Here is a 12,899-nt window from a genome sequence, read left to right on the forward strand (position 1 = left end):
CCCCAGCCCTGGGCCTGGCCCCACGTGTCAGCGCGTCTCCTCACGCCAAGCCCCGCAGCCGCCAACACTCCCGCCAAGGGCCCTCGCCGCGCCCTGCGCCGCCCCAACGCTCAGGGACACGTGTCATGAAGCCACCGACTGACACGAAGACCTCGCGCTGCCCCCCGCCGCGCTGTAGCAAAGACTCCCGACATGGACACCGTCACCCCAGGCCCTGTCGAATTCGCAGCCTCCCACCTCGAGGACGGGCAAGACCTGGCGAGACGCAGACGGCAGCGAGAGTTCAAACGAGTCCACCGGCCCCAGTCCGTCACCGTCCACAAGCGCGCCGGACGCGCGCCTCGCGAAGCGCAGCGGACTCGGGCTCCGCTCCCAGCACGGCCGCCCGCTTGCCGAGTGACCCCCGGCCGGCCCGTCTGCGCCTCAGTTTCTCGGCCTGTAAAACGAGCGCAGCTGCGCTTACCTTCCGGGCACGGGGCTCCCGGCCCCGCGGCGGGGCGCGCGCTGCAGCAGCTCGGGAACGCCGACGCCAGGACCCCGCACCGCACGGGGAAATGGGATTTGCTCGGCGCTGTTTAAACCGGAAAGCCCGTACGAAAACACACGATGCGATATTAGCCACAACACGCCATCGAGTAACACGCGTGTCCCCTCTGCCGTCATGAACTTCACTTACTGGGAAAGGACCACGTAGCGCAGATCACTGCAGCGTAGGCAAGATCCTATCAGCTTCGGCTTTCTCCCTAAACGAGATCGCCTTGTCCTTAACCACAACATTGCAAGTGCCTCAAAAAGCACACTCCAGCTTGCTAGGAATGCACTTTACAGGTTTTATTTTTGAGCAGTTTAAAAAAAAAAAAAATTGAGCAAAAATCTCGCAGAGATCAAGAGGTTTCTGTCTCCAAGGAAATCCTATAAATGTGCATTTCAAAATGTTCCGGCATTATTTCCTTAATGATACTTAAGATTTCTTGCAAGGACAAGACGACAGGCGTTAGCAGTTGCATCCTTGGCGGAGGTTTCACAAAGCTGCTTTCAATCTGCGGGTGCGGGAGACAGGAGAATCAAACGCGCTATGCCGCTAGTGAGAAGCGGCACAGCTCCCTGGGTCACGAAAGGAGGTTGGTGTCAAGGAAGATCTGCAAACTGGCGAAACGCCAGTCCTTTTACAGTCCGGTTTTGTAAAAAGTCGGGAAACTGGTTCTTTAAATAGCTCCCAATTAAAAGGTGCCCAGTTTGTGTGCTTGTATTTTTACCTATCTCTTGCCTGCGCTCACTTGCGCCGTTTTCGCAAGATCACACGGCTAAACTCACCTCGTTAGGGGCACGATGCTAGGAGACTCCCCCTGCTCAGGTGCCCGAGTGGGTGCTTATTACCGGTGGCTACTCTTCTCTACCTCTCCTGAAGTACCGTGAGCTGTGAAACACGTACAGCCGCAGTACCGTGAACAGAGACAGCCTGCCTGAGGACAAGGCATTGGACAAATGCTGCTGGAAGCGATCATGGTGATCGTGCTGCTGAGGGTCTTTCCATTTAAAAACAAAGAAAAAAAAATAATTTAGGGAGTCAATTCAGAGTTCCCAAGTTTGCCGCAGCCTGCTGAAACCACATGCAGGATTCTCAGTTTGAATTAAAAGCAAAGCTACTAGGACATAGGACAAAAACTAAGGGTCCCTGAATTAACCCACACTCCTCTTTATACATACAAAAGATAACTTTGGGGGCAGAAACGTGCGCTTGATGCCTTGGTGAACACTAGTGATTGGCACACCAGGCCAAGAATACATCCAACTTGATAGAGCGAGTCTGGTCCGGTTCTGCACAGCTTGCCTCTCAAAAAGCAAAGCAGGTCCAAGGCCAGAGATTTCTTTGGTACGAGGTCACTGTTGCTACTACGGTCTCCCAAGGAATTGGTTTGGAGGGATTCCCCTCTCCTACCAGCCAAGCAAGAACTGGAATTACAAACGCTTTGGGGTTTTGTAGCATCTGTTTAATCACCAATAAACATAACCACTGTGGTGCAAGGACTTCCAGAAATTCGAACCAAAAAAAAAATCCCACTGCAGGGCAGAGGGTTTAACATGGAACTGGGTCTCAAGGGGGAGAGAGGATTCGATTTCTTGGACGGAAGCAGCATTACGTAATGTCATTTGTCCGTTTTCCTTCAAACTCAGACATTACCGTTCTGAACCGTTTCCATTACAACGCCAAGATCATTGGCACCGGCCGGCGTTCTAGCAAACGAAAGTAAAACTCGCCCATTGCCCAACCAGCCTATTAACGGGCAGGTTTTCATGCCCACCACAAAGGTTACTGTGCTGGACACCGACCGTTGGCTGCCGGCTTGGAGGATGTTTGAGAAGCCTGGAAAACCCCTCCCTTTGAGGGAAGTCAGTCTATACAGCGCAGTTCCAAGAAAACCAGACACATGCACGGGGAATTTTTTTTTAATTGAAATTTCCCATCTGCAGATACTGAAAGGCAACTGCCTCTCTCCTCCTAGCCTTCGCTTTCTTTGCCCAGCAGCGTCTTTTTCTTGAGCTCTCCAGCCCCCCGGCAAAAGTCATTCTCCCTGCCCTCAGGATTTATCACCGCTAACCCCGGGGCCAGCGTGACGGAAAAGGAGAACCGAAGCCTTACAGTTAACGGAGACGATTTTCTGCCCCCCCCACACACGGTCAAATCACATGCTGCCAAGGAACAGGGCTCTGGAGCTCTCTATACTGCCCGGGGGGCAAGAAGAGCTGATCTGGAAGGTGAAATACTAGCCTCGATGGGACTGGAGTTGCTTTCCCATTTCTCTACTAAAAAAGAAAAGAAAAAAAAAATAAAAATCCTCACAAACATCTTACCAAGATTTAATGTACATTTATTCTTAACACGTGGAACATATAGTATAAAGATTTCATACTGAATAAATGATATTCATTAAGCCAAAAAAGGAAAAAAGGGAGGAATTTACATCAAGTTTTTAGCTACATCGTCTGAAATACAAATATGCAGAATTCATCACTGAAAAATCTCAATTGTGTTTCTTCATCAGGAACTTCAACTGAACCTAGAACTTTTTCACACCTCGATTAGAAAGAAAACAAAAACAGGAAAAAATAAACTATAAGTTGATTGGCTGCTGAGACAGCAATGACTTTATACACAGAGACCTGTACAGCATCCTCCAGGGAGAGATGTCTGGCAAGAGATTAAATAATTGTGTCTCGCTTTTGCAGGTCATCAACTCGTTAACTCGTCATACTATAAAGGGGAGGGGAGGACGGGGACAAAACTGCAAGGGATCTGAGGGTATGTGCAATGTACAACGTCATATATATATACACACGTGGCAGCGTTCAGGCTGCAGCTAAAGGTTAAAACCAGTTCTAAGAGGTGATCTCAGGGTTATTCATACAATCAAGGAGGAAGAGAGAAAGAGGTCAGGGTGTTGTAGGTTCACACATGATACTTTGGGGGAAAAGCCTTTTTTTCTCCTCAACATTAACTAAAAACATTTTTAAAAACTACAGCTTGCTGCTGATCCAGCGTTTTTTTTTTTCTTTTCAATGTGAGACATTATTACAGTATGTTTACAGTTTAAGGTGTACAGTACATGAAGTTCTACACTCTACTGCACAGGCCTCCATTGGACAAGGTCTGTTCACAACTGGTAACTTCTTGATTCCTGCAAGATTGTGAATGTACAACGATAAACCACACAGAGTTCAGCAGTCACTTTTGTCCTTCAGAGTTTACCATTTAAAAACAGTTATGAAAGTGGTGCCTGTCGATGCGGTAACACGGCAAGTCGTTTTCCCCAAACTCACTGTAAACGACAGTAACTTTGGTTAAAATAAAAAAAAGTCTTCTATGTAGGCAGAACTGTCTCCTTGAACCGGGGGTTCAGGACAAATTTGAAGGGCAGGGGAAGGGGAGGAGGGGAGGGGGACATCTTTCCCCACGGGAGAAGCAGGACAGCGCAGGGCAGACAGTGGATTCTGAGGTGGTTTTGCATAAATAAAGGGCAACAGTCAGTTTCTAAGTTCTCCACTCACGCACACGCACACCAGGGGTAGAGGCATCCCACAGCTGTCATGACTGGCCAATTAAAAACAGTACGTCACAAATAACTTGTGAAACCAAGGAGTTCATCAAAGGCGACACGGAGATGTCCAACAGCCGCGACTCGTATAACGTGAACTCAGAGTGGTTCTCGTCCACTTTGGCCAGGGCAAGCAGCGCTCGGGCTGCCCGACGCATCATGTCCACACTCGTCGACTCAAAGGGTGGGTTTTGCATGTGCATCAAGCTGGCCTGACTCTGCTGGAACTGAGTGGCTGCCAGGCTGTCCTCCAAGAAGCCCAACAGGTTGCCAATGCTGCCCTTCTGCACAGCAATCGCTCGAGCTGCCAGGCTGTCCCCCTGTGCCAAGTTGGCCAGTAGTACCACGGCCATCTCTCGACACACCGGGTTCTTTCTGTCACTGAGGAAACGCACCATGGTGCTGTAGAGCTTCTCCAAGCGACTGAAGGGGGGAGTCGCAAGAATCAAATCCACGTTGTTGTCCTGGATGCTGAGTTTGCTGAGTGTTTCCAAAACCAGTCTCTGAGGGGAGAGGACAGCACTGGGCCCCAAGGTCGGGAAGGGATCCTGGGCCTCTGCTGACGGACAAACTGCCCAGTGGAGGAGTCCATCCAGGATAGGCAAACAGATGCTTTCTGGGTAAGGGGAGAGGTCCAACTGACCAGAAATGTTGGCCAGGGTAACCAGCGTGTTTTCACGTAGCATCTCCAAGCAGTCCCACCACCACTCCACCTTGTTGCAGCTCACCCCTTGGTCCTGCTCCTCTTCTTTCTCATACGTCAGCGGTGCCTGTTTGCGCTCTGGATGCTTGTGATGCAGCAGAATCAGTTTCCCTAAAATCAGCAGCAGACCGGGGTGTTTAGACATCTCAAAGTCATTGCCCGGCACAAACGATAAACTCCTGATGATATTCGAGACACAGATGCAGCGTTTGGCAAGAGAGTCCTGCCAGTCCAGGAGGGTGCACAGGGGCGTCTCATCCTTACTGTGAGGTTCGTCCTCCAGAATTTTGATGTTTCTGTGGCTCTGAGCTGGACTGATACCGAATGGGAACTTGCTGCTTTCCTTTGCTGCTTCCAAGTTTTTGACCTCTTCCTCTTCCTCCGGCAGGGACCCTGGCCGGGCCGAAAGCATGTCATCCATGGTGGCCGTTATCCTCTTCTCCGGGGGGCCATCAGATGGAGGGGTCTCTCCCTCCCTAGCGCCCGGATTGCTCTCGGCTGCTAAACGTTTTCTTGCGGCAGCGCTGCAGGAAGCTCGTCTGTGAATCCAAGGTAGCTCCATTTTGCTCTCGAAGTGGGTCTGGATGTGCTCCGTGGTGTCTCCCCCGCCGATCCGCCAGTGCAGCAACCCGCTCTCAAACTCCTGCACTCGCCCCAGCTTGTCGGAATAATCTACCACAAAGGGGTCATTTTTCTGCACAATCTTGACCGGAAGCTTGTCAAACTTGCTGACCAGCTTCTCCTCGCTGCTCTCCAGGGGTGCTTTGTCCTTGCTCGCAAAGGCAGCCTCCTCTTCCTCCTCCTCATCCTCCTCTTCCTCCTCACAGTTTGGGCTCTGCGGCTCCTCTTCGTACTCCCCCTCGTCAAGAGAGGGACTTGAAGACTTGCAGAACCTTTCGGGATCCAATAGTGTTCTTTGTCCTGGATCTCCCACCTCATACTCCTTCAGGATCCCAAAAATTTCAATCAGGCAACGCCGGAAGTATTCCACCAGGAGTTCTAGCAACCCCGGCAGCTGTGAGAGAGAGAAAGAACCACGGAAGAAGTCAGAGACCAAGTTAAGCCAACGTGAGCGATAGGGGATGTCGGGCAGAAGAGGGTCACAAGCTGAAGCAGCAATGGCAAATCGGCTGGCTCCTTTTTTAGGCTACCCATGCATTACAAGTTTGTTACTCTGACCGCTAGAAAGGGAGGCCCCCCCTTTCTCTGAGAAAGTCAGCAAACACATCAGGTACCCCTAACACCTCTTCTTGGGCACATCCTTCTTCTCTCAAACATGGGAAAGCAAAGCAACGGTGCAAAACGGTACTGAAAATATTGTAGCGGGGCAAAAAGGAAGGCGACAGCTCCGTGCACACAAGACAACCAACTACAGGCAGCTTAGAAAAGGTAAGGAATTCCCTTGGGCTGCAAAGGACTGGAGCTGGATGCGACGAGTGGCACTGTACAGTACCAAAGACGACGGGCAGCCATCCCTCTTATGGGGTGGCCTTACAGTCAAGGGGAATTTGGACCCTCTACCCCTTTCCCCATAAAGGCAACACAACTAGCCCAGACAAAGCTACGTGCATGCATGCAATGCAAAGGAGGGAGCTGCACGTCTAAACAGGCAGCGGGGTGTGCGGTGTACCTCACTGCACCCGGCCCCAGTCCAACATGCACAACAGGGATGCGACTTTCCTGCAAGTGTTGGGCAGAGCTGTGCTCTGCTCCCGGGCCCACGGAAAACCCCAACGCACGCTAGTCACCTTCCAAGCACTATCAGAGCATCTGCACCTACCTGGCTGAGGTTGAAGGTCATTATGCTGTTGTCATCATAGAGCAGGATGTTTATGGTATCTAAGGCCCACGTGCTTTCAGCCAGCAGCCCAGACTTCAGAGACATCATCACCCGCCAGGCTTCAGGAGTCCCTGTAATACAAACATATGACGTCCAGCCTCCAGAGTTTAACACAAGAGCCCCCCGGTACTGCCTTCTGATTCCAGGTAGAGCAGAACCCACTTCGTGAGGATTTACACCAGCAGTTCTCAACCTGGGTGGACCGAGGAGCCCCTCGGAAAATGGCAGCTCTTAGTTTTCGTTTGATTTCTGACTACGGAAAAAACAAGAGCGATTCTTCTGTTGCAACGAACTCAGAAAGACAACAGGTCAGAATGGTTTTAACGCTACGGATTCCTGTTTGAAATATCTGGGTTCATCTTGCACACCTCGCAGTGCTTACGTTGTGTGGCACCCTTGAAAGGATCTCCAGGCACCCAGGCCGAGAATCGCTGCTTTTACAGAATGCACGTCCCAGCAACCGCTAGCGCTGCATCTGCACTGAAATCACCACTGTTACTGAAAAACAACAGCTAGAAAAACAATGGGACTCGGAGCCACCTGAGGTCCTTCACTGTCGATACACAGCTTCAAGAGCTTACTACCGAAAGCAAGGCCTGCCCCTTTAACCGATACCCATGGCCAAAAGCTACCCTAGTGCGGCAGGAGCTCACTCTTACCAATATCTTTTGCTGTCAGCCGTCTCCTCTGCTTCAGCACAGGTTGTGTAGCTTCCACTGATCCGGGTGGGAAGGTGATGTCCCTCCGTATCATGGGAGGCTGCACAGCTGCTGGTGCTATGTGAGAGGCAGGGACAGGAGGTCCTGCCTTCTGCATTTTCATCCCCGAGTGCAGGAACGGAGATTTACTGGGTGAGGTGCGGTTCTCCAGAGGTCTGGGCAGAGGTGCTGGGCTGGATACCTGAGGAATGTGATTCTGCATGCTAGGAGGGGTCTGGTAGTTAGACTGCGGGGGTCTCGTCATTGGGGGCACGGGGGCAGCGGGGCCATAAGGAGGTTGACGGTTGCCATGGGAAGGCCACGGGCCCTCGTGATTGACCCTCTGATCTGAATGTAGGATTTCATCTGTTCGGTTTACTCCATGATAAGCAGGCCCCTGGGGCGTCGAGCCAGTGCTCTGCCGATTTGGATAGCTGTACCCTATTTCATTGCGCCCTTGCCACATGGTGCCCTGCTGCGGCCCCTCTGGAGTAGACTGGATGGGACCACCCATCATCTGAGGCGGCATGTTCTGCTGAGCATTTGAGCCTGGGGGGGCCGAGACCCTCTCTCTGCTGAACTGGAATGGGAACTGGTTCTGGGGCCCTCCAGCGGGCCGGCGGTCAGTAGCAGGGTACGTGCTCCCATACTGGTTGTACATGTCCTGTTGCGGAGAAGGCTGTGCAGTTTGCTGCTGGCTCGGCTGCTGGGTCTGTGCTGCAGGCAGCTGCTGCTGCGCCTGCCCCTGTCCGGCGCTGTACGGTACGTTGTACATCTCCCCTTCGTGCCGTTTGGCAGGGGGACCGTAAGTGCCATCCATCGGCCGCTTATAGTTCTACAAGGAAGATACGTGAAGGGGTTGACATCATTATTTACAGGGAACAAGACCCGGGTGGCAGAACAAGCAGCACTGCGTTGTCTAACCACACGAATGCTGCGGTCCAGCTCACGCTGGGACGAGGCGAGACCAGCCCCCCTATGTTAGCTCGGAAGAGACCACAACCTACAAGCCACAGTGGATCCCTTCCAGCAGCCTGAGCTTTCCTAGCTGATGTCAAGACACTTTCAGGGTAAGCTATGGGCCAGTGAAAGAGCCTCATCCTTAGTACAAGTTCGCCTCACAACAATCTCCGCGTGGATTCGAGTTCCTTTCCAAACATCCAAACTTATTGCTTTCCCACTAAACAGATGAGAAGTAGGTAAAGCTTCCGCTGAAGCCTCAAAAATTGCCTTGTAATTTCTAGCTGTCCCTTTTGTCAGAGATCCCAAGTCATCTCACAAAAGCAAGCACGATCCCCGCCCCATTTTTAAGCCTGTATGAAGAAAATCAGAGCCAAGACTAAATCCCAGACCCCTCATGCCCCAGCCCTGTTTCTACCTAGAAGTCCTACCGCCTCAACCCGCTTCAGACGGAAGACCTAGCAAGCAGCGAAGTACCAGAGGAGCTGGAGCCCTTGGCTCCGGGCCTTTGGCTCTGGTTGCAGTGCAGTTGCAATTATCCTTAGCAGAGCTCTGCAACTGCCTTCTCCTGAGGCTCACAAGCCAAACAGGACACAACCCAAAAATCAGTGAGGGAACAAGAGACAGAAACATGGCTATGAAGAGCAAACGAAGAGCCTCCTCTTCATAATCTTAACAGGAGCTACAGTAAACTTTTCCTTGAGAAAACCAAGCAGCAGAAATCTTGTGGGAATAAGGGACTGGAGGGAAGTCCAACATCTCTGATGTCCAGCTCAGCATATGAGAATACCCAAGGAAATTCTGACTTGCATAGAAGGATCCCACCCAGAGGCGGCTGCTCAAAACTGCGAAGGGATCACCACAAAGCTACCAGAGAACAAGCTCGCCCAGCCTGTGAACTAATGCTACAGAAACTCCATGGGGTTCAGATAAGCTTAGGACGAGAGAAGGAACCACCAAACGAAGCTGCCTGGGCTCTTGGTATCTGCAGAGCCCCCGCTTCCCAGAACGCTCGCTAGCAGGACCCCTTGTTGCGCTCTCTACACGATCCAGAATGCACATAACCCAGCATCGCGCAAACAAAACCCACTTAACCACTTGCAAACTACCAGGACTATGGGAAGGTTACACTAGCATGTAACTGAGACACTAAACAGGATCCAGTGCTGCAGACAGCCATCGTGGCGGGCATTCTCATTTGCACAAAGCAGAAGAGACAAGAAATCGCCCATATCTTTGTCAGTCGGCCAAAGTGGAGACTCGGGGAGAACTCACCTGCTGTTGCTGCTGATACATGGTGGTTTGCTGGCTAGGGAAGGGGCTGCCAGAAGATGTGCCTTGAGTGGAAAACTGATTGCCATAGGAATCATGTCTGCAGAGAGAGACCGAGAACAGCGCATGACTTCTGGGAGGCGCAAGTGGAGCAATAACGCCCCCTCCCTGGCAAGAGGTTTTCTATTGAACTGCCAGAAGCCATTTTGTGCACCTACCTCTGCGGCTGTTGCTGCTGCTGCTGCTGCTGCTGTGGATAGCGGCTGGGAGAGTACATCCCCGAGTCAGGAGTGGAAGGCAAGATGTTGGGCTGCGGAGTGCCGGTGCCCAAGCTGCCCTCGGGTCCCATTCCAGCCTCCGTCCTGCACAAACACAAAGGTATGTTGCTCTTTCCCCTGCTGGGAAGAAGCAACCGGGGCAGTCACTGCACCGCGCAGAATCCAGCAACGGGCAGGTGCACGCACTCACCTCACTCGCTCGTAAGGCCCTCCATAGGGATAGTGTTGCCGTTGCCCCATGGCCATGTTACCCATTCCGGGACCTGCAGCACGATTATAAGGGTCACCCATAGCACTGTTGGGGCCCTGCCCTGAGGACAGGAAGGGATCACTTCCAGGAGCTGGAAGAGGGGGGAAAAAAATTGATGATCAGCACAGGAAGATGCGTTTGGCAGAGAAGGACAAGAGACCTTGGGAGCACAGGTGTATATTCCCAAGGCGCATTTAGGGCATCCGATGGGGTCAATGCCCCTGAACTATAAGTGAAGGCAAGCCAGAACCGCCTCACCTTTCCTCATACTGCTATAAGGATCCTTATTTGGCTCGTAGGACATGCGACCCATCATGTCAGAGGTATTCATGCTGGGCTGGTACCCTGGATTTGGAGTCATGGAGTTCCGCTTCTGGAACGTGGGATCACTGCCATCTGCAAAGGCATCCTGAAGGCCAACTGAGTTGCTCCTGGTGTAATGCAAGAACACGTGGTGAGAAAGCCACCGACCACTCTCTGCCTCACCACTGAAGCTTCTCGCTTCCCCAGAAAGAAGGATCTCACGACTCCTCCCACGGAGCCCACCGAGAGGAAAAAATCCTCTTCTCATTTCAAAGAACGATGCCCACCCCCCTCCGTAATCCTCTCCTCAGCCTAAATCCTGAGAGAGAAGAGCTGTGGTTCCCCAGATGCAAATTCTACCGCTTTGCCACGAGTTACTGCAAACCGAGACCAACCCAAATGCTCGCTTCAGCCCACAAGCCAGTCACACTGACAAAAGCCTCCCTAGGCCTGGCGAGCACCGCACGCCCTCCCACTCGCAGCAGTGCGATACCTGATGCCTGACAAAGGGGGCATCTGACTGTGTGGCGTTGATGCTGGAGTCGGGGGTTTCAAGTCTCCTCCTTCTGCCATAGAGCTGCTGGTGGACTGAGGTGTCTGGGGACCCTGCATGGAGCCTGAACCCGCTGGAAGGAAAGAGCAGTTGCATGAGGGGGTCTGCCAGGCAGAAGAGACTGCCCAAAACTTCCCAGAAGAAAACACCTGAAGGCAAGGTAGGTCCAGGATTGAAACGTGAGCAAGGCAGGCAGGCGGGATGAGCGCAGTGTACCAGGGTGCAGACTTCCGTGCACGGTACATGAAGCAATGAGAATCCTTACGACTCTGTGCCTCCACCCCCCGGCTCTTAAACACCTTCCCACCATCGTGCACCAGCTCTCCAGGTTATCTCAGGAAGGTGCTGCGCCACTGTCCCATGCTGCAGACAGCATCTCTCCATCAGCCAGTCATCCCTGGTGGACAGAAGCCCTGCCCCTTCTTGTCCTCTACCCCACCCTGCCACTCGCCAACTCTGGTGGGAGAGGAAACCCCCCTGCATCCGGCCAAAGAGTCATTTTATTACGCAGGAGCTCTCTCGTTTGGCTCGCACACAACTACAGATGAACTCCGGGTGGGTTCGGGCACAGAGGTGGTGGCAAACCCTCGCTGAAACCCCTACGCCACCACGTGCCCGCAAGCGCAGTGCCAGCTCGAGGAGTTCCACTCCTCCGGCGGAACCGCCACAACGGTGTCACCTCTCAGGTCCCTGCACGCCTCGCAGCTGGCAGGCACTGAACTCTTAATTAACGTTTCCATTAGCTACCATTCCCGGCACCCGATAGCCCTCTGCTTCAGCCTCGCCGGGTTGATGACTCATTTCAGCTATTCATTAAAATCCTCGGAGGTCAGAGGCGGGTCATGTTTGTTTACACCCCACCTTCCTGGCACCCTGTCCGTCTCTCCCTTCCTCCCTGTCTGGGGACGTCTCCAGAAGGAAGGGCAGAGCTCAGCAGGGAATTTCATTCAGAACTCCTCCCCCATGCTGTCCTTCCCTATTCATTACCATTTCAGCTCGGCTCCGTTCCCCTGGGAATTCAGTGCTAGCTTCCACCGCATTACAGATGCACTGACATCAACAGGAAGAGGCAAGACATTCCCCGTGTCGCTGCCATTCGTTGTCCCGTCCCCCCAGCTCTGATTTACGAACAGCTGGAGACACGCCAGTGCCGCGCTGGGTGCTGGGCCGCCCAGGAGACAGGCAGCCATTCATTCGCATGCAGGAACCCAAGAAGGCCGGAGGCAACCCGTGGCCGACCAGCCCAGGAAGTGGTGAGCAGCCTCTTACACCTCTGGAGAGGCTTTCTGCGTGCTCAGTTTTATGTACAGGATGGCCCGGACCCATCCTGCATTGGAAACCTGTGCTAGACACCCCCATTGCCCTACGCCAGGGGTGGCCAACCTGCGGCTGGCTCCGGAGCCACGTGCGGCTCTCCAGAAGTTAACATGCGTCTCCGTGAATCTTTGCACGAGCACACGGTGACCAGCTTCCCAATGGCCGCAGGTTGGCCACCCCTGCCTTGCGCGCTGTCACTACTGGCAAAGCCTCCACAGACGCCACAGCTAGAAGTCATCGCTCAGACTTCCACCGGTTTTCATCTGAACAACCGATTCCAGCGCACGAATTCTTCTCCGTTTTCACGACCAGGCAGGGCTGAAATAAGACTTGCCTCCATTTACGTTTTAAGTTGGTGAAGACCCTGAAGCAACACCTGAGAGCCCACAGAAGCCAGCTGCTTCATGGGATGTGAAATCTGTATCCTGATGTGCGAGGGTCAAACGATCTTGCTATTAGATATATTTAGCTAACAGAATCACAGAAAATTAAGGTTGGAAGGGACCTCAAGAGGTCGCATCTAGTCCAACCCCTGCTCAGAGCAGGACCAGCCCAACCATCTCGTCCCAGCCAAGGCTTTGTCTAGCTAGGTCTTCAAAACCTCCAAGAATGGAGGTCCCACCACTTCTCT

The 12,899-nt window shown here is 52.8% G+C and overlaps 1 protein-coding gene across 3 annotated transcripts in view; it reads right to left on the reverse strand.

Moving 5' to 3' along the window:
• Window positions 1–2,849: 2,849 nt before the first annotated feature.
• Window positions 2,850–12,899, reverse strand: part of ARID1A (AT-rich interaction domain 1A) — a 96,909-nt gene continuing 86,859 nt past the window's right edge. For all 3 annotated transcript variants that reach the window (XM_059729498.1, XM_059729497.1, XM_059729496.1), the window contains 8 exons: window positions 10,892–11,024; window positions 10,354–10,526; window positions 10,036–10,186; window positions 9,786–9,929; window positions 9,571–9,667; window positions 7,297–8,170; window positions 6,578–6,708; window positions 2,850–5,812 (listed from right to left, as the gene is read on the reverse strand). In XM_059729498.1, coding sequence (XP_059585481.1) covers window positions 4,085–5,812; window positions 6,578–6,708; window positions 7,297–8,170; window positions 9,571–9,667; window positions 9,786–9,929; window positions 10,036–10,186; window positions 10,354–10,526; window positions 10,892–11,024 — 3,431 coding nt within the window. In that variant the 3' untranslated portion in view covers window positions 2,850–4,084. The remainder of the gene's footprint in view (window positions 5,813–6,577; window positions 6,709–7,296; window positions 8,171–9,570; window positions 9,668–9,785; window positions 9,930–10,035; window positions 10,187–10,353; window positions 10,527–10,891; window positions 11,025–12,899) is intronic.

Source organism: Alligator mississippiensis, chromosome 6 (genome assembly GCF_030867095.1).
Source record: "Alligator mississippiensis isolate rAllMis1 chromosome 6, rAllMis1, whole genome shotgun sequence".
NCBI classification, from domain to species: domain Eukaryota; kingdom Metazoa; phylum Chordata; order Crocodylia; family Alligatoridae; genus Alligator; species Alligator mississippiensis.